The following is a 21,706-nucleotide window of genomic DNA, read 5'->3' on the forward strand; positions in this document are numbered from 1 at the left end:
GTGTGTGCCAAGAGAAACAACGATAACTTCAGTTGGGATGTTGGAAATAATTTGATGCCCATGATTGCTAAACCTGACCTTACAAGTATCAGCTCATAGTCCCCCATTTACCAATCAAGAGGCAAGGGAGAAGTATGGTAAGTGATGCTGTGATAGTGGGATGTAATAATAATTAAATATGTCATCCTCTTTGAGTATCTATAGTCCAGCTGCACAGTGAAGCAATTGAGTAGCCCAATACAGACTTGATTTAGAGCACATGTAATTTGTGGAGTAGGTCCATTAAATAAATCTCCTCACTTTTTTGTCAGCATTGGGGGAATGTGCAATTAATCATGGTTATTGTTGGTAAATTTTTATAGTCCATTCTTATAACGTGATGGCTACACAGGTTATCAAATATATAACTGTCCATGTCTAAGTCAACATGTTTGATTTGCAGTGACTTGTGAGGTAGATGAGACTGAAAATTGTTTGCCTTAGGCTGTTGTGTTATTGCAGATGTAGTTATAGATACCCAATATGCCATGAAATTATGGAATTACAGTAAGTATCACAGATGCAGTAATGATAACTAGTTTGACTTGGAAGGGATTTAGATACATCTATAACAAATAAATCTATCAGTAGCTACCTTATTCCAAGATTAGAAGTGGCATGAAATATTGTTTCAACAAAAGACATCAGTGGGAACGTTTCTTGCCTTCACACTCTACTTTAAATGTGGTTGGCTGAACAAAAAGCCAAATATGTTGGGCTGTATAGCCAGATTCGGCAGGATGTTTTGTATGCTTCGATGACTGAATATGGAATTAAACCCAACTTTAATTATCCTCTACCACTTCTGTAATAATCCAACTTTATGTAAAAATGCAACTTTAATTATCCTTTACAAAAATAATTCCATGATTTTTCTAATGGAATTCTCACTGATAATTTTGTCACACAATATAAGCACAGTAGTAGTTCCATTGCTGTTTGAGTGTGTTGGATTGCTTATTTAATTAGTAGGCATGGACTAGGAAGTGGACCAAGGAGCAGTTTGCAAATAATGAGATCACAGTGTTTATCCTACAAAGAATCAGTTGTTAGCTGCAGCAAAAAGCTGCAATGTAGAAGTAGGAAATAGTTCTACGGTATGAGGAGACAAATTCCCCTTCAGTATTTTTGCATGAGAATACGCTATTTCCTTCGGTTCCAAATGAAATTAACTATGCATTGGATGAGAGGATAACAATCGCTTTAAGAGATTTTCCTAAAGAATTCAAAAATGTTCAATGGTTTAAGAAGGTAATCCAGCAACTGGGATGATAAATTTAATTGTAGGAGTGAGAGAGAAATGTGCTTTGTAAGCTACATTAAAAAAAATAATCAGTCAGATAGTATAGTGTCAGACATTTTAAAATTTAAAAAGGAAACTATTTTTGAAGAATAATAAAACAATAAACAAAAGATGGATTCTAGCATCCAGGATATTCTTGGAATGATAAATAGAATAAATATTTATATAGCGAAGAGGTGTACAACCTTTGGTGGTCATGCTGTGAAAAAGGAGAAAGATCTTTAAAAGGTACGATAGAGTCAGAAAGCAAAAACTAAGCAGGGTCGCCCACACATCTGAAGTTTACTTAGTTAGAAAGGGTCAGGCTAAAATTGTAATAAGAAATTTCCATAGTAGGAAGAAGGTCGAAAGCAGGTCAGATTCTTCTGATACAACAAATAAATATTTCAGTATCGACTTCTAACAAATTAAGTATACTACTGTATATTACAAAAAGTCACTACTATCTTTTTCTTATTTTGCAATTTTTCTCTTTTTTCATAGCCAGGCCATTTATTTTATCTCATATCACAAATCATATTTCAGGTCCCCCTCCCCTACACTTGTAACTTATGCATTAAAAAACTATATCTTTTCAAATGGACTGCACCGCTCAACAGAAACAGATCATAAATATGCTTGCCAAAGAGATGATTGTTCTGACCTTCTGAGATGGGGCTTATTTACTTATTTATTAAATGTTTATCCCATCTTTTATGTTGGGACAATTCAATGTTGCTACCTCCTATGTTCCCAACAACAATCCTGTGAGATGTGTTGGGCTAAGAGTGAGTGTCTGGCCCAGAGTCACTTAGCTAGCTTTCATTCCTAAAGGGACTAAAATGGCATGCAAATTTCTAGCCCAACCCTTTTATCTACTACCTGAGATATTTCTTTACATTTTTGTGCCGCTTGATCTGATTACATCAAAGTAGAAAACATGATGATACTTGGAGCCTCCAAGCAGATGTTCCACAAAGTTTATTTTAATCCCCTGTTGCAAATTACTTTGCCTCAATCTGTTCTAATTTGTTAATCATCTAAACAGCCTCGGTATCTTCTACCTGGAAACAGGTTGCTTGTGATTAATACATATTGTTAAATAGTTGGCATTTTAAGGGGTTAAGATGCAAGCGTGATAATTTTAAGTAGGAATCTTTATGTTTTAGCTTTTTAGAAGACTTTGCTCTTTGTTCACTTAAACCAGGGGTAGGCAACCTTGGCTCTTTTATGACTCGCGGACTTCAACTCCCAGAATTCCTGAGCCAGCATGGCTGGCTCATGAATTCTGGGAGTTGAAGTCCACGAGTCATAAAAGAGCCATGGTTGCCTACCCTTGACTTAAATGATACATTTAAAAGCTACTATTCCGTTAAATGTGGAGGCTATAACTGGTTGCTCTACATAGGTTTTTCTGACCATCTGATTGGCCATAAAATTTGCAGGAATGCAGAACTAACAATATGCAGAATAGTTTTAAATGATTTCCCCCCCTCTCTCTCTCTCTCTGTTTCTTTTCCTGACACTTTTAACACAGCTGGTAAAAGGCCTTCAGCAAGAGATGAATCGTTTGTACACACTTTTCTGTTCCCGGAATCCAGAATTTACAGAAAAAGAAGGAAAAGTGTCTATTGTATCACATTCCTTAGGTTGTGTGATTACGTATGATATCATGACAGGATGGAATCCAGTCAGGCTCTATGAACAGTTACTTGAGAAGGAATATGATGTTTTGGAGCACTCTTGGATGACCTATGAGGAGCAGCGTTTGCTAGAAGAGTTTTACTTAACCAAGAAACAGTAAGAAAATATCCTTGAATTCCTAAAGAGATCTGTGGCATGAAGAAAATGCATGAGTAGATTCAGCACCATTTTGAGAAAACAGGAGAGGTTTGATACTTAGGCAGATCGTAGTTCAGCTGTGCCTCGGTAAAATAACTATTGAAGGCCATTTCTATCCATGGTTTTTTATTTTTAGGCTTCACTGGCAGAAGTAATATAATGATGCACGCAGCACTTCGAGGGCTTCAGTCTACATAAAGGCCTTTTAGGAAGGACATTTCTTAATAATCATTCAGTTCTTCACTAGGGGGTGGGCCATGGGGAGACGGGTGATTTTTTTCTCTCTCCACTGTTCTAAATAAAATCTCTTCACTTCTGCTGTTGCCGTGTGTGTGTATGGAAAACAACAGATATAAATAAAATGGACTGGGTGTTCTAATTAAAAGCGTTCATGCCAGTGTTAATTTTCTCCTAGGTTGAAGGAGATAGAAGATAGATTGCATGGACTAAAGAAATCAACTGTAGCCAAAACACCTGCCTTAAAATTCAAGGTATGAATAGATAAGGAATGTTTTTTTTTTCTTTCTGATAAGTGACTTAATAAGCTGGTTAACATTTTTTTTACCAATTCTACTTTCAATTTAGATAAATCTACAAATACATTTTCCATACACAAAATTTCTTAATTCAAATATTACTAGGAACTGGATTATTTTCAAACAGAAAAGGCACTATTGTATATAATAACACAGGATGGGAGGAAATAACCAAGGAGTGACGTCCGTGGCACGTTGATCTGAGTCAGGCTATCAAACATCATTTAGCTGGTCTTGGCTGTACATCATGAATTGTTTTCAATATATGCACTCCCAGTGAAGAGAAGCTGTACAAATTTGGATAGTGTTTTTGCCTCAAGCCTTTTTGTCCCTGCAACATTAAAAGATACACCACCAAAAATTGTGTGAATTTACCTTTTTCTCCCCAGTTTTGTTCTCCCTTGTCACCTCAATCCAACTAGCAGTTCGTATGGTTTTTTTTAAAGAATCATTTTTAAAAGCAGTTTATACAAAGAAATATGAGCATAATAGGAAGCTGGCATCTATTACCATCAACTAATCAGAATATCTGCAAGTTGTGATCAGATTGTTTTGAAGAAGTCACATCTCTGATATTGAACACAGCTTAATTACTGTAGTTTAATTTTATGAGAAATTACAATAATTATATTTGGTATTGGACTTTTTAAAAGATCTTCAATTGTTATATCCTGGCATGTAGGATTCGCTAGGATCTGAAATATTAAAAATGTTAAGACAGATTTGTTGTTCATCTTCTGGCAGTCTTGCATGGTAACCCAGGCAGAAAGCACACCCAGATGAGCCAGAATTCTACTTTAAGGCTACAACAACAGAATCTTGCAAGTTTGAAAGTAATTGCTCCCCAATTGCCTTTAAAACCCAAGAAATTAGGGAGGGTCCCTTCTGGGATGTTTGCCACACCCACATTCCTGCTGCTGATTAAGCTGCCTCTTATTTGTTTATTTATTCAGTTTCTATAGCCACCAATCTCAGACAAGTGACTCAGGACTGTAACAATTATAAGATCAGTTAGAACCAAGTGCAAACACAACACATAAATAAATGTATGTTTCTGTCTATCAGCTGCAAAAAATTATAACTACCAATATAACCAGGAAACGGTCCTTAAACGTTTGGGACCCCACAGGCAGGCATATAACATATCTGATTGTCCCCTAGCTGTGGCTCTACTCCCAGTTTCCCATGGCCCTTCCCTCATTATCTCTATATCTTCCTTGAACTTTTTGTTAGAGAAAAAAAAACCCAGCTTTCCTAAGATGCAGTTAAGTAATCGCTATATCCTTCTTAATATGGACACAGCAAAGCAGATTTCTGTTCTGCTTTGGAAATATTCTGAAGAGTTGTTTTTAAGCACCCAGGTTCCCCCAACCTTTCATGAAATATTTCTTTTAGTTGAAATGTTCTCAGGAAACCAAAAACATGCTATAGCATTTTTCTAACATAGCTTTCTTTGGTTATCATACAGTGCAAAAGTATTATCAATTCATTATTAAACTGTGGCTTTCTTCAATTTGTATTGTTTCTCAAGGCAATGAGATCACAGCTCTTCTTCCTTACCTCAAAGTTTCCTGCTATGTGCTAGACCAGCTGCCTATTACTCTGCCTGTTAATATCAAATGAAATGTTTCCATAGGTGGACAATTTCTTCTGTATGGGATCTCCATTAGCAGTGTTTTTGGCCTTGCGTGGCATCCGTCCAGGAAACAGTGGAACTCAAGATCACATTCTACCCAGAAAAATGTGTAACCGATTGCTAAACATTTTTCATCCAACAGATCCAGTGGTGAGTGTTAGTATAGTAGCAAGCTTTCACAGAACAGAGGCAGCTGTCATGGAGCCAGTTGAGGTAGCCGCTCAGATAGCAAAATTTTGATCAAAATGGCAGTGAAGTTTATTAGGCCATAGTACGTCAGGATTTTTTTCTAAGGGAAATAAATTGAAGGATTCAATGGACGGAAGTCCTGGAGGGAAAAACAATTCAAGATGGTTGGGAAATTCTGAAAGATGAGGTAGTTTAAGGATCAAACACAATATCAAAGAGGAAGAAAAATAGGAAACAGCTAATGAGACCAGTATGGTGGCATAAAGAGCTTTCTGAGAAATAGAGAAACAAAACATGGGATTTAAAAATGGAAAGAGGGGATCATAAAAAAAACAGAAAATGGGAAAATAGTTCAAACCCTTAAAACCTATTTTACAATTTTTAGAAAGGCTAAGGCTTAGAATGAACTGAATGTTACAATTAAACCCTTTTTTTAAAAAAATGCTCTTTGGGGTATATGCAGCACAGGAAGAATGTGAAGTAAATGGTCAGTCTGCTGCTTGGAGAAGTCTGAACTGCTTAATTCTTATTTTGCATCTGTCTTTTCACAAAAAGAAAAATGGTTCAGCTTCAGAAATGGGGCAGTAGAGCCATGCAGGTCAAAATAGGCCAGGAATTTGTGACAGAACACTTAGCTGCTTTGAATAAATTCAAGTCTAATTGCCTGGATGGATTACATCCCAGGATGCTAAAGAAACTGCTGTCTCTTCTGCCCCATTTCAGAGCAACAAAAGTTCCAGGAGACTGGAGAAGAGATAAGGTTGTTGCAGTTTTATGAAAAGTGAAAAAAGTGGCCCAGAACACAGCCCAATGAGCTTGACACCTTAATGTCTGGGAAAATTTAAGAAAGGTTTGTTCAAATAGTGAGTTTGAAAGCATTTAGAAAGAAACAGAGTGATTACTAGAACCCAGTATTATTTGTTAAAAATAGGTTGTGCCGAACAAATTTTATTACATTTTTACATTACAAAATAACTAGATTAGTAGGCCAAGAGAATGTTATGGATGAAGTATGCTTACTTAGGCTGTAGTAAAGCATTTGGTAAACTGGACGATGACCATTTTTGATGGCCCCATTACAGATGAATTCAGATTGATTGATAATGTACAAGGATAAGTCACACATTTATAGGCGGGTTTTTTTTTGAAGTTGGATATCACAGGCTACCAAGCAATTGTCACTTCTAGTTGAACTTGGCAGAAACATTTTCCTTAATGAATTCAGTCACACAAAAGAATAGCTTTTTAAAATTAAGTTCTGCAAAGGGACTTGTTCTAATACATAATGTGTGTCTTGGCCTTCAGTCTTTCTTCAGGGTCTCACTATCTTTTTTTTTTCTTGGTCATGTGGTTATTTATTTATTTATTAAATTTATAGCTGCCTCACTCCCAATAACTCAAATATGAAAGAAAATACGAAGAAATGTCTAAACATCAACAACGACAACTGCATGAACTAAATGTATTATACTAGTAGAAAATCAAAGCATCAATTCTTGCATTTTTCTTTTCATAATTGGGGGGTGGTTGTTTGAGAAATGTTAAAAGGAAACAATTTATTCAAAAACTTACTTGATCTTTAATGCACTAGTATCCTTAGCAAGACCTAGCAAAGCAAATTGCTCATTATTTTCATGTATATTGCTGATGTTTCTTGCCCTTGTGCAAATGTGCCAAATCAACATATGTTGCTTATTTTAAAACAAAGGTGTAGTACAAATTATAAACTATTGTCAATTCTAACAAAAGCAAAAATGATTGTTTGTGTAAAGTTCACATGAAGCTGCAAGACAGTAATTCTTTTTTTTCCCTTCTAGGCAGCAGGATCTTTAGATCAGTCATATTGCGAATGAAGGCAAATATTGTATATGTGTCCCAGGATAATGTTGCAGAATCCATTCAGGACCAGAGGTTTAATCTTCTGATTTTTTGGACTCATGCTGGAGCCCATCAGGGAACTTCTCTCTAACGGAATATTTGCTTTGGACTATTCTATGCATGCTATTTATGTGATGCCTGGTTGTGTGTGGCACCACGTAAATACTATGCATAGAATAATCCCTCGAATGGAATAGAGAAGTTCCCTGTGGACGGGCTCTGGCACAAGTCCGAAAACTCAGAAGACCCAGATTGGATTCTGCATCAGTCATATTGTTTAAAACTTTTAAATGGAGGTGAAAAGAGAAGGCACATTACTTAAGTAGTTAAGTGATAAATGGGTAGATATTTTGACCAGATGAAGAATGTATATATCTAAAATGTTCCTTGTTCACAGTCTCTTTCTTTGTCTTCTTATTTGCAGGCCTATAGACTAGAACCTTTAATTCTGAAGCACTACAGTAATATTTCTCCTGTGCAGATACATTGGTATAACACCACAAATCCACTACCTTACGAACACATGAAGCCAAGTTTTCTCAATCTAGCAAAAGAATCTACCTCTGTTTCTGACCCTGAATCTCTCACAACATTACCCAGTCCAACAACATCCCCTGTCATGTCTCGGCGGCATTATGGGGAGTCCATAACAAATATAGGCAAAGCAAGCATATTGGGTAACTATATGCTAAACTAAACCTTTCTTTGTTGATGTGTTTATCTTCCTCTAAAGCAGTGGTTCTTGCATTGAGGAGAATTTAGGCATTATCCTGGAGGTAATGGAGCAATATGTAATTGCTTATTTATGACTCAAAATCCAGTTTGAGACTGCTGCTGTGAAGAGCAGGATCTTTGGGGTTTTTTTTGTTGTTTGTTTTTATGAAGTAATGACATTTTCCTGAGATCAGGAAAAGGGGTAATTGAGTAAAATAGTTTTAAAACCCTCCACTCTAAAAAATAGAATTCCTGGAGTCGTGAGGCTTATAGTGACATTGGACCAATCACTGTATCTCAGATTAATCTACACAGAAATAATAGAGGCAGCATAAGCACAAGATACTGATAATTTAAATTTCCTGGTATGGTTTTCTTTGATATTTTTGCGGTTTAAAAAAGATATATATTAAATAAAAAATGAAAATAAGATGAAGAAATGTGCTCTTATATATGGTGCTGCAAGGAAGCATAAATGTTTAATGATAATGTTGTTAATCCTCATTTAGTGACTGCCTTGTACAGCAACCGTTCACAGTTCTGACAGCAATGATAAAGTAACTTTGCAAACAGTCCTCACATTTATTTATTTTTATTTATTTTTATTTTAATTCCATTTATATCCCGCCCTTCTCCGAAGACTCAGGGCGGCTTACAAGCTTAGCAGTAGCCTTCATTCTATGTATATGCCTGCTTATTAGGGCTTTCACACACACCCCAAGCGGCATTATTACAAAGTCAGCTTATTGCCCCCAACAATCTGGGTCCTCATTTTACCTACCTCGGAAGGATGGAAGGCTGAGTCAACCTTATGACCTTTTCACATCTGTAAAGCAAAGGAAAGCTGTAGTAAGATGATAAGCGCAGTTTCACTTAGCAACCACTTTGCATAATGACCAAGTTCTGGTCCCAATAGTGGTTGCTAAATAAAGACTACCTGTATTACATTTCAGACACACTCTTTCTTCGAGAGCTCATAATCCTATATAGAATATTGAAATTTGAAACATTGCTGTGTGGGCTAGTGGATAGCACTTTTTAATCACTTGGGCTAAAAGCACTGTCCCATAAATGACTCTTATGCAACTCAGTTCCACATCATTTCATGATTCCACTAAGTGGAGGAAAGGATTTTTTTATATGCATCCAGTTTTGGTCACCATGGTATAAAAAAAATGTTGAGACTCTAGGAGTGCAGAGAAGAGCCACAAAGATGATTGGGGGACTAGAGGCTAAAACACATGAAAGAACGGTTGCAGGAATTGGGTATGTCTAGTCTAACAAAGAGAAGGACTGAGGGTGACATGATAGCAGTCTTCCAATATTTGAGAAGAGAAAAGGGGGTCAACCTAGTCTCCAAAACACCTGAAGACAGAGCAAGAAGCAATGGGTGGAAACTAATCAAGGAAAGAACCCTTGGATTGAGGATGAGACTCTTTTCCGTATTAGCACAACTCTGTCATAAAGCCTGGATCCCACCCCAAATAAACAAGTAACAACTTGGTTGTGAATGGGTTTAATAATAATAATAATAATAATAATAATAATAATAATAATAATAATAATAATAATAATAATAATAATAATAATAATAAAGTTGGAAGGGACCTTGGAGGTCATCTAGTCCAACCCCTTGCTTAGGCAGGAAACCCTATACCATTTCAGACAAATGGCTGTCCAGTCTCTTCTTAAAAACTTCCAGTGTTGGATCTTTTTTTTTTTTAAAATCCCATTTATATCCCGCCCTTCTCCGAAGACTCAGGGCGGCTTACAATCTAAGAAGCACAAATCAATGTGCTTAGCAGTAGCCTTCATTCTATGTATATGCCTGCTTATTAGGGCTTTCGCCCCCCCAGCGGCATTTTTACAAAGTCAGCTTATTGCCCCCAACAATCTGGGTCCTCATTTTACCTACCTCGGAAGGATGGAAGGCTGAGTCAACCTTGAGCCTGGTGGGATGCGAACCTGCAATAATTGCAGGCAGCCGGTGTTACTTAAGGAGGCATTAGCCCACTGCTCCACCAAGGATCATTGCTTGCTTCTGGAGGCAGGTTGTTCCACTGATTACTTGCTAATACATGGGCATTAATAGGTGTAGCAGACAGCTCCAATTGATGCATTTTTAATGAAATACTGACCCTGGAATACAGTATCTGAGAACGACACTAATAGTTTCAGGGTAAAACTATCCGCATGGGGGCAGCAGACGCAAAAGAAAAAAAACCTCAGTGTTATAGTCCTTAAGGGTGAATAACTGCAGTTTCAGTAACACAGTTTTAGTCAAATACTTCTATACACATGATGAAGGAAAGCTCTGGGTTGGCAATGCACAAAAAAAGCAGTTACACAGCCACTGAATGTTACAATCAGACTGTGAAAAAATAGTCATGAGATACGGACACTAGTCGGTTATACTTGAAGTGGCATGTAGAGAAAACCTGTGATTTCTGCTACAGGGAGGAGTTGCGGTCTTATCACTAATCCTGGAGTGCTGGTGACTGCAGAATAACATGGACTTGTTTTACTGTGCTAATTGAATAGGGGCAGCTAGCATTGGGAAAGGCCTCGGAGGGATGCTGTTCTCGAGATTTGGACGTTCCACCTCACAAGTGCCTGAGCCAGGAAAAGAAGGAACAGAAGCGGAGGACAAGAAGCCAGTTCTGAGTCAAACATCAGTCGGGACTCAGACTTTTCCACACAGCAGTTCTGGCTTCCTAGATCCAACAAGTAAGTAGATTTGGTTCTTTACTTTGCTAATTATGTTTTCACCTTTCTATCTAGGGCAGGGATCACCAACCCCTGGTCTGTATTGGCCCACTAGGAACCACGCAAGTGAGCGATGCTTCGTCTGTGCATGCGCAGGACCTAGGTAGCACCCTCCCTCCCTCCCTCCCTAAAAGTTGGGGGCCACTGATCTAAGAACTCGATTAGCAGTGAGCAAGCTTTATGAGTTGACAAGAGAAGGAATCATGACAAGCTTCAGTGCAGAATTGAACTCCAGTTCATTTAGTTCTAGAGGTTCTGGCCCTACACGTTAGAAAGGAAAGTAATATCTAAGCCCTAAATATCTCACTCTCCAGTTTTTAGCTCTTGCTCTTATGAGACAATCCTTGCCGCTTCAGTTTTCAGTTTTACTGATATTTCCCTATTCTTCAGTTGCTCTTATTATACAGACCATTGTGTTTTTTTTCTTCAATCCAGAGACAACTAGCATAGCTTCTTTGGCTGATACGTAGCTTCTAATGTTTTGGCTGGAAACTACTTTCTAGTGGCACTGCTGCCGAGCCTCACAATTTCCATTCTGTTACGTGGTTGGGGGGCATTTTGTATCTGATTCTGTATCTTATTTAGCAACTTTAGGAGATGAAGGGGGCCACTTAATAGTGCTGCTTCCAGTCTTATTGCCACCCCCACCCCCTCAAATGTTAGGTAGATGTGAAGAATAAAAAATGCAGCAAAGGACAAGAGGACAGTTCTTCTGCAGTAATGGTTTTGTTTCCTGCCTAGTTGAGCTGGACCACAGGATCGACTTTGAGCTCAGGGAAGGCCTGGTGGAAAGCAGGTACTGGTCTGCCGTTACATCGCATACAGCTTACTGGTCATCAATGGACGTCGCTCTCTTCCTTCTTACCTTCATGTACAAGCAGGACCAAGGGGAGGATAACATCAAGCCCCGCTTAGATCCCGTTTGATTAGGGATAGGGCAGGAATTAGGGAGGAGTGGGAAGGGGAGAAAGGATGAAACCTGACAATTGACACAGAAACAGTCAGACAACATCTGTTTTTAAGGCATGGTGGTTTCAGTTTCAATGCATGCCTGATTTCCTTCTTTCCAAGGTTGTTTGTCCTTCGATGCACATATCCATTTCTGTGCTAACTGAGGCCTTCTTGAAAGATCATTCTCAGCTCCCACCCTTCCAGCTTTCAAACAAGCCAGCAGTAGTTGTTTTAGCATCCCTGTAGAATAACATCTTTGCAGATTAACATATCTGTTTAAGAGTAGCTGCTTTTTTTTCAATACCGAGGTTAATCTGTTACAATGGAATTTGTTTTCATTTAAGAGAAATGCCTGCAGATCTGAAAGAGCCATGTTCTGTGTCCTTTGTATGAATTAAATTAAGAAGCAAATGGGTACCGTTGCCCTCGATTGCATTGAAACTCCATCATGTAAGTGGCAGATACAAAGGGTATAACACAACTCATTCCATGTACTAAACTGGCAAGCAGTCCTTTGGAAATATTGTTAACAATAATTTATTATTACCTCTTGCTCTTTGTTTTCTCCAATGTATTAAAAATGTTAGTTTTCTACAGTTTTTTTCCCTTTTGTTTTCTTTGAAGCAGAGGAACATTTAAAAAAAACAACCACATTTATTTTCTACAGTGTTAAGACTTTATTCCTCAGATGACGTATGTCATACCTTTGTACTATTTCAATGGAGCTATGGACACTCTGGCACACTTTTCAGTATTTTTTTCATTAAAAATAAACTTTTGTGATATCACACAAGCATTATTTGTTAAATCCTGTTTCTCCAAGACAAGATATGTTTTCTCTTTGATTTTGGCATGTGTTCATTTTGCTGTCTTCTCAATTTGTAAAATACCTGCACTCAACTTCTCAATTTGTAAAATACCTGCACTCAACTTCTCAATTTGTAAAATACCTGCACTCAACTTCTTGGAGACTAAGTGGTGGAAAGTAAGTCTTAATTTGTGGTTCCTCAGTATCAAGCAGATTCTTAAGATGCGTGTTTGACTTTGAACAATTAGACCATTGTTAAGGTCTTTTGATAAAATGATGCTGGCGAGTATCCAAAGAAGAGGCATTCGTACTCAACTACTCAACATATTTTTCTTTCAGCTATTCAGGCTGTAAATGAAGCCATCTGCTTTTCAAACTGCAGGGTGTTTGCTTCTTCACAAGGGCAGCCCAAAACACTAAAAGTATTTCTTAATTCCTTCTTCAACAAGACTCTCAGATCGTTCTCTCACATGCGTGCTCCTTCATTTTGCATGCAGTTATTCCTAAATCTGTAAATGTGACACCGAATTTACTTGATTTATATATGAATTTAGTCTTTATTCTTGGATATTCAGGGAACTTGGAAAAAAACATTGATTAAAATTTAGGAAAACATAAAAACATGATAATTGATATAATTACCACCAGTACATGGACAGAAGATTCTAAATCAGGGGTGTCCAACTTTGGAGACTTTTAAGACTCGTGGACTGCAACTCAAACTGACTGGGGAATTCTGGGAGTTGAAGTCCACAAGTCTTAAAGTTGCCAAGGTATGAATGACACTTCTGTTCTAAATCATAGACTTAAAAGCCATTACTGAGAATTACAAAGCTTCCCTAAGTAGTGGCCTCCTCAGAGTCATACTTGACTCTTCAGAGGAATCGGATCATTTGGTTACATTGTGTGAACTGGCAATTAATGGTACTTGGGGTAGTTTATGTGAGGACACCAGCATTCCTCCTTTTCTGCCACAGTAAAGGGCAGACATTCAAGTAGCACAGTTACTTCCTTCAAGAGTTAAATGCTTCTTATGTGCTGGAATGTTAAGTTGGCTTCATTTGACATCACTCTGGAATCTACATTAGTAGAGTCCATTATAGTAGTAATCTTAGTCATGAAAGGGCTTAGATTCCACTGAGTCCTTCTGGGATCTTTGTTTATCTCAGATTCCTAAGATAAGCTTTTTCCTGGAGTCATTTCACAAGATGAAGATGCTTCAAAATGATAAGAGGAGTGGCTTATGGAGGACTGAGATGCCCCATAAGTTTTCTGTGCCATTATCGGTCATAATAATACATAAGGGAGAGGGAAAAACAGTAAATGAAAGCCCTATTGAGTTGGTTCAAAATCCATTTAAACTTACCACTAATTAAACAAAATCTACAGTGCGTGGTCCTTGATGCTCTCTGAGCTTGGTTGTTTCCTTGCAGGCATTTCATTACCCAAATTAGGTAACGTCATCAGTGCTCTGCAAGAGAACATCCAAGCTCAGAGAGCAACAAGGATCCCTCTTTTCAACGCTGAGCTACAAATATTCTCCTTTGTTAGAATTTACAGTCCTCAGGAACTAGAGCCAGGACTGTATAACTTGGGTGTGTAACCAGGTTTTGGCGACACATAAAAATGGTAGTAGGGAAGCACTGAATTTTCTACAATGAGCTGCCAGGCACTTTAACCTCACCATTCACCTCTTGTCTTTGTCCCCACTCCTGTTTTCATAATTCCTGCTATTGCCAACTTTCCTCTGTTGTATCTTCTTCCTGATCTCTGACTATCCTGGTGTCCACCTGCACAAAGTACTCTATGATCTTGGAGCCAGCTAGACAAGTTGCAGGCAGTGGTGGGATTCAGCTGGTTCGCACCACTTCGGCAGAACCGGTAGCTAATTTTTTGTTACCCAGGCCCCGAATGGACTTCCGGAAGCAGCATCCACACAGAGAACCGGTTATTCACATATTTGAATCTCACCACTGGTTGCAGGGTTTCTGTTTTTTTTTTTTTAATTTTTGTTTTTAGGGGGTGCAGACAGCATTTCAAATTTTTTTAACAAAATTTCTGGAACCGTTGAACATAAATTTATTTAAAATTGGTTTAAAATAAAAGTAAAGACAGAAAGTGGCAAAAGAATGAAATGTATTTATGAGAAACAAGGAAAAGAGGGTGAGGAAGTTGTAGTTTTATCTCTGCAATTTTTTTGGTCTAATGGAGCCCCATGCAAAATAAAATAATGATTGGCTTGCTAAAAAAAGCTAGAGAATGCGATACCACTTAGCATTCGTAATAGTAAGCTTTTCATACAGTTCCAGACACATCTAACGAGTCTGAATATGACTTTCAACTTAGAATAATGTGTCCAGGTTTTGGGATCTGATAGTTCCCACCAGACATTAGTATTAGCATGTACTTTCTGTATTTAGGGATGCAGCACTCTGGCTGACAACTAGGGCTTAAGTGTGATATATCTTAACTGCAACAAAGATGGTAGTATCCATTTGTAGCAATACTATATATACATCTATAATTCTTGCAGATAAAGTCATTAGGCACAGAACTGTGGTCAGGTGCCTTGTAATAACTTGATGGCTTTAACTGTAAGTGTTAGGGAAAGAAGACTATGACTGTTGGACAAAAAGCAGGAATTTAAAGAAAGTGCCTCCGCCCCTCCCCAAGAAAGTCATAAATTTGGCCAGGGTGAAAGAATAACAATAAAGGAGAATATTTGTAGCTCAGGGTTGACATGAAGGGTCCTTGGTGCTCTCTGAGCATGCTTGTTTTCTTGCAGATATTTCATTACCCAAACTAGGTAACGTCATCAGTGCTAGTAGGAGTGCTGTTTGCTGTCATTTTATATTCTAGTGCCTTTCCCTGACAGTGTTGGTGGGGGTGGTTGGTCTTTGAGGTAGAAGCAAACAGCCCACCAACACTGACAGACAAGCCGCTAGAACAATGATGGCGAACCTTTTAGAGACCGAGTGCCCAAACTGCAACCCAAAACCCACTTATTTATCGCAGAGTGCCAGGGCCACATCAGCATTGTGGTGCCCTCGGGGGGGGCAGGGAGACGCTTCTGAGTGCCACCTCTGGCACGCAAAAACCGGGGGCACAAAAATAGGCCACCGTGCTGCAAGGCACAAAAACAGCTGCTATCGTGCCGCGGGGTGCAGATACAAGGCTGGGTGGGGCTCCTGCTCCGGGCAGCGGTGATGGCCTGATGGACCTACTGCTGGCGGCAGTGGCGTACGTGCCAACAGAGAGGGCTCTGAGTGCCACCTCTGGCACGCGTGCCATAGGTTCGCCACCACTGCACTAGAATATAAACTGTCAGCAAACAGCAGTCCGTACTAGCACTGCTGATGTTACCTAGTTTGGGTAATGAAACGTGTGCAAGAAAACAAGCAAACTCAGAGAGCACCAAGGACCCTTTCATGAAAGACGAACTGGCTGGTGTTTTTTACTTACATAGACCCTCAGTAAACTTAAAATTCTAGTCTTTGGTACATAAACCTAGCTAGAATGGATTCTGTCCTAAATATTTTAGTGTAATTAATCAGAGGAATAAAATATGTATATGAACTTATTTTCCTTGGGTGTGGTCCTCATCATTAAAGATCAGACCTTACATGTCAAGTAGTTCACCTCTGTCCTATGTCTTGACTCTGCTGGCAGCCCCGAGCAGTCAGCTGTGCTTGGGAAATTATTTATATCTATTAGATATCATATGTAGTTAGGTTCTTCACAGCCTGATGGTAGCTTTCTGTGCTTTCAAAGTTTTGATAGTCTGCCCAAGAATATTTTAGTCAACAAAATAGCTGTGTGTGTGTGTGTGTGTGTGTGAGAGAGAGAGAGAGAGAGAGAGAAGGCACATCTGGCCATTTTGACTTTGTTTGAAAAGTCGAGTACAATATACAGAATGTTTTACAGCGACTCCAGCTATATCTTGACTTGTCTCCAAATCCCTCTACTAAGCAGTATGTCATTCTCTGCTAGATGACTAGGCCTGGTCAGCTGTTTTTCTCTGATCCAGTTTTGTATTTATATGGGTAGGAAAGCTGCCTCTTTTATCTCTGCCCCTTAATAGAACACCCATGAGTCATAGGAGACTTTCCTCCAATTTTGGTTTTGTGGGGGGGAGGGGCTGGGGGGGGTAGAGACATTTATTAGTGCCTTTTGGCTCTTCATTAAGTAAAGGGTGCAACTTTCAGTTTCTCCTGCATCCCCTTTGTCCCTGTCTTGCTGATTTGTTTTCAGAAATGGTTTCTGTCCAGAATGTATTTTTATGTTTTCCAGGATTCTGTAGTTAATAATGAACTTTCCCCTTTTCACTGGAAACTCTTATTGTTTCAAAGGTTTGTGTCTTCTGTAATGCTAGTCTGGGTGAACTATAATCCTGGTTTTCATGTTATTAGCCATTTGGAGGACAGAAGTAGCATAAAAATAATTGTGCTATAAATATAATAAACCTAATCCATTGAAAATTGTAAGGGATCTTAAATATTCTATTTTTGTGGGTTCTACTTTAATATAAGAGATGCAGCATTAAATCGGGAGAACATGTAGCCCATAGGGTGTACAGTGGTCTGAACCCCAAAGCTTAGTTTTCTAAAATTCAGTGATAAAACACCAATTTATGAGAAGAAATGTCTCTGCCCCACCCCACCTCCGGCATCAGAGGAGAAAAGTCAAAGGATTTATCTCATCTGGTGATGTTGCATGTCACATTCTCAGGTACTCCAAAAGTAAATAAATTCATGAAATACAGCTGCAGAAAAAATTACTGTTTGAGTTACACTCTCCCTACAAGTAGTGCTTGCTAAAAGTATGCCAACAATTAAACATTTCTTTAGTTATTAGAACCAAGCACAAACAATTTGGATTAAGACGTGGGCAGATTTCAAGGAACATTTAATTTGTACCTCTTACATTTAGAAATAAATAGAACTTCTTTCCTCAACCCACCAATGGCATATCAACACACAGTTGTGATCCATGGTCAGAATTTCCAAGTCTCTGATGAAAAAAATCAGCTGTCCTAATTAACCGAGTTGCAACTGGTGTATGCAAATACGAACCATTGCATTTTGAGGAACAGGAAATTAGAAGGCTATATTATGATTATTTATTTTAATCTGAATTCAGGTAGTCCTTGACTTAGTTCATTTAGTGACTGTTCAAAGTTACAACGGCACTGACTCATGACCATTTTTCACACTTATGACCATTGCATCATCCCCATGGTCATGTGACTTGGCAACTGACTAATGATGGTTGCAGTGTCTCGGGCTCACGTGATCACCTTTTGCAACCTAACAAGCAAAGTCAATGGAGAAGCCAAATTCACTTAACAATTGTGTTACTAACCTTAACTACTGCAGTGATTCACTTAAAACGGTGGCAAGAAAGGTTGTAAAATGGTTCAAAATTCACTTAACAAACGTCTCACTTAGCAACAGAAATTTTGGGCTCAATTAAGGTTGTAAGTCGAGGACTTACATTCAAAAGAATGAATATACTTTTTTGGTAAAACATTCTTAAACTGGCAGCAAATTAATTGGCTAGGAAACCATACATTCAAAGAGCAGTTTTTCGAATCAATATAAAGCATGGTATATTAGCCATTTCCCCTTTGAGCAGCTGCAAGCAGAGGAATACCAGCATCTTAAATAAAGAGAAAGTTTTATATATAGTAATGGTTGGACTAGAAACTGAGAAATTATTTAATTCTAGTCCTTCCTTAAGCATGAAAGCTGGTTGGGTGACTTCAAATCAACCACTTCACTCAGTCCAACTCACCTGACAGGGTTGCCACTTGAAATATGAAGTAGTTCCTCATAATGGCTACATCCTGAGTGTTTCCCCTCTGCCCCTCCCTGAAGAACTGCAAGAAGTGCTGCCAAGAAGCTGAAGTTATAAAAGCGCTCACTTGCAATATGTTCAAATATTTTTTTAAAAAGGATTTTTTGATTGCATTTAGATTTCGGTCCTAGTTTTTCTGCTAGGGAGACACTTAAAAGTACTTGATATTTGAAATCATAGCCTCCTGGAATTTATTTAAATTACACAAAATTAGATAAATGTGATATTAAAACATTTCTTAAAAGTCAGTCACTAAAACGGAGAAGTAACTGTGAGCTAGATCCCATAGGATCTCTTTGAGCTGTTCCCAGGATCATCCAATGTGGCACAGTATATGTCAGGAATACCAGAATGTCTGTCAAGAGCATTGGCCTTAAAGGAAGAGCCATCTATCTACCAAGTCAATTATTAGGTATGAGGACCTTAAGTCTGGGCCAAGAAAAAAAACTTGAGAAAAATTGTAGCATTGCTTTTTAAAAAATTATATTTATATTCTGCTTTTTTAAAGGCAGTTTACATGACAGTATCTCCTAATTTTATCCTCACAACAATTTCACACTTCTTTTGGACACAGTCCAAGTTTAATACCATAACCAATGCAGTACACCTTATTTAAATGGATATGTGTGTATGGAGCACGCCAAGTGATTGTAGACTAAGATTGTAAAGTAATTCAAAACGGAGGGAAATCAAGATTAGAGTGGGTCTCAGAATCAGTTTTGTCACCGGAATAAACTGAATTATGGGAAGCTGTTATCTGTTAGACAAGGAATTGAAGATTTTGATGTAACAGTTCCCATATACTAAATATATACATATTTCATGAAATCCATTTAATATTGAAACTGATTTAAGTTTTCCCTGCTCTGGGAATCTTATTGCTGTTTGGTGAAAGATGCAAATTGATTCTAATTTGTGGTGTATACAAAACAGGTTACTACTATTGTGCAGTTTGAAAACTTTTAGAATAGTGTATTTTCTATCTCCCTTTCTCCCTCTCTCTCTGAACCAAAAATGTTTTGTTTACATGTGCCATATTTAGAACTTGTAGCAGTGAATAAACAAATGTCATCAGCTCCTTACTGACATTTTCCATTATTGTAGTTACATTACTACCCTGCAAGCTTGCTCATCTGAATGCATAAATTATGCTCTTGGTTATTATTTTGCTTTCTTTCTATACTGTATTTTACTATTTCCATTCTGTTTAACCTATGCCTAGCAACTTGTTTTCTTTATGGTTCATGGTTGCTTCTTGGCCCTTCAAACCTGAACAAAAAGATACGGTAGTATGTTAGTGAAAGTTCACATATTGGACTGAAACTCATGGGTAAAATTGGCTTGTTCATTAAGCTTCATATCATCTATGAGCCCTTGACAACTTCTCTTTTGCAAAATCTCTCTTCTGTGCAGAAAAGAACAAGAGACAAGCAAGAAAGATAAGACTAAATCAACTGGATGCTGATGCTGGGGCTGGAGATCCAGCAATATGCTTTCCAGGCTTGTTTTGCAAAGTAAGCTTACTTGCCCTGTTTGTTTTAAACAATTATAGCTTTCTCCTGAAACTGGTTTCATATAAGAAAAATGCTGGAAGAAATACTAAGGTTTGAGGGCCCATTGGACAAAGCATTTTCCACTGAACTCTTCTTCATGGGCCCCATTTTCTCTCCAAATGCCCAATCACTTCCTGCCTTTTTCTGTGCCCAGTAACAGGTAACAAAAAAAAGGATATAAAATGAAGGCTGTCTGCATTCTTGAAGAGAACAGAAAAAGTATATGCAAGAAAGAGGAACATTAAAAACAAAAGATTACAGGTGTGGAATTCAGCAGGTCCCTAATAGTGTTTTTTTTAACCTTGCCTGTGTGAAAGAAAATGTTGTTTGATTGGCATTGATCATATAGAAAAAGAAAGTAGTGACTGTATATAATCAAAAGGATAGGCCACTGTGAGTCCTAGTACTGCTGCTATCGATGAATTTTTTAATTTGGGTGTTGGCAAACCGCATTTTTTCCCTTATGCCTTAATGCAAGATTCAATCTGATTTTCCTGAAAAAACCCCTGCACCCAGGAATACCTTCCCTCCCAGAGGCTAAAACCAGGAGCAAAGGACTTGTTTCATCTATCATTTGTCCCTTAAAGTACCCACCCCTTGTTAATTGCTTCTTTCCCCCCCCCCCATAAATGGATGTATTTTTTCACAGAGCAAAGGATGCAAGATGACAGCAAAGTACAGCCAACTCCAACTACAGAGATACTTTTAAATATAAATTGCATTCCTGGTTGTGCAACTTGTTTATTGGCAGTTATGAAAGTGTTACCTCTGCTAACAGAAATAAATCCAATCCTTTTCTCTAAGCCAAATGTGTTGACATAAAAGACTAGCCTATGTGATCGTTCTTATACAGGGTGAATATTTGTTATTCTCGCTGTGGTTGGGAAATAAGGTTTGTTGAGAGAGGATTTTGAACTTTTCCCCACTATTGAGTTGAAGGGCTATCCATCCACCCTTGAGTCAGAAGAAAATGTTGACACAAACATGGCTATTTTTGTTGCCAACCCCTACCCTGGTTCTATTGTCTATTCTGAGATGCTGCCAGATGGTGGTGTCCTTATTAGCAAGTGTGCCACTCATTAGGCAAGGGTATTAGTTTCTCCTCTAACTTTGCTGCCATCTCTCTCCAGCATATCATAGCCTGCAGGAAAAGTGCCACCAATCAGACCATGACAAGAGTGGGAAGGGTCTGAATAAATTAGGGTTCTGCCTCTCTTCTCTAGATGCAGTTGCCTGCTCTGCCTCTTTAATTTTCCAAGTTAAAAAAAAGATAGAAATAGTCCCAGAAAGAAGAGCAACAGACATTCCCCTGGGATGATTGTAAAAATCAGCCTTGGTGGAGCAGTGGGCTAATGCCTCCTTAAGTAACACCAGCTGCCTGCAATTAGTGCAGGTTCGAGTCCCACCGGGCTCAAGGTTGACTCAGCCTTCCATCCTTTCGAGGTAGGTAAAATGAGGACCCAGATTGTTGGGGGCAATTAAGCTGACTTTGTAATAATGCCGCTGGGGGGGGGCGAAAGCCCTAATAAGCAGGCATATACATAGAATGAAGGCTACTGCTAAGCACATTGATTTGTGCTTTAGACTGTAAGCCGCCCTGAGTCTTCAGAGAAGGACGGGATATAAATGGGATTTTTTTAAAAAAATACAAATAGG

General features: G+C 38.4%; 1 protein-coding gene and 1 long non-coding RNA gene across 4 annotated transcripts in view; both read left to right on the plus strand.

Annotated features, from left to right (window-relative positions):
* Positions 1–12,975, plus strand: part of DDHD1 (DDHD domain containing 1) — a 45,127-nt gene extending 32,152 nt beyond the window's left edge. For 2 of the 3 annotated variants that reach the window (XM_081346156.1, XM_081346157.1), the window contains 6 exons: positions 2,859–3,121; positions 3,579–3,654; positions 5,336–5,485; positions 7,827–8,079; positions 10,658–10,843; positions 11,624–12,975. In XM_081346156.1, the coding sequence (XP_081202282.1) occupies positions 2,859–3,121; positions 3,579–3,654; positions 5,336–5,485; positions 7,827–8,079; positions 10,658–10,843; positions 11,624–11,808 (1,113 nt within the window). In that variant the 3' untranslated portion in view covers positions 11,809–12,975. Of the gene's footprint in view, positions 1–2,858; positions 3,122–3,578; positions 3,655–5,335; positions 5,486–7,826; positions 8,080–10,657; positions 10,986–11,623 lie in introns of all 3 variants that reach the window. The other variant, XR_014028686.1, reaches the window with a different exon arrangement.
* A 6,943-nt stretch (positions 12,976–19,918) lies between these two features.
* Positions 19,919–20,768, plus strand: LOC308660612. Its single transcript, XR_014024760.1, has 3 exons — positions 19,919–20,011; positions 20,205–20,311; positions 20,700–20,768. It is a non-coding gene; the product is annotated as an uncharacterized lncRNA (long non-coding RNA).
* The last annotated feature ends 938 nt before the right edge of the window (positions 20,769–21,706 follow it).

Source organism: Vipera berus, assembly GCF_964194415.1.
Source record: "Vipera berus genome assembly, chromosome: 1".
In the NCBI taxonomy this organism is placed as follows: Eukaryota; Metazoa; Chordata; class Lepidosauria; order Squamata; family Viperidae; genus Vipera; species Vipera berus.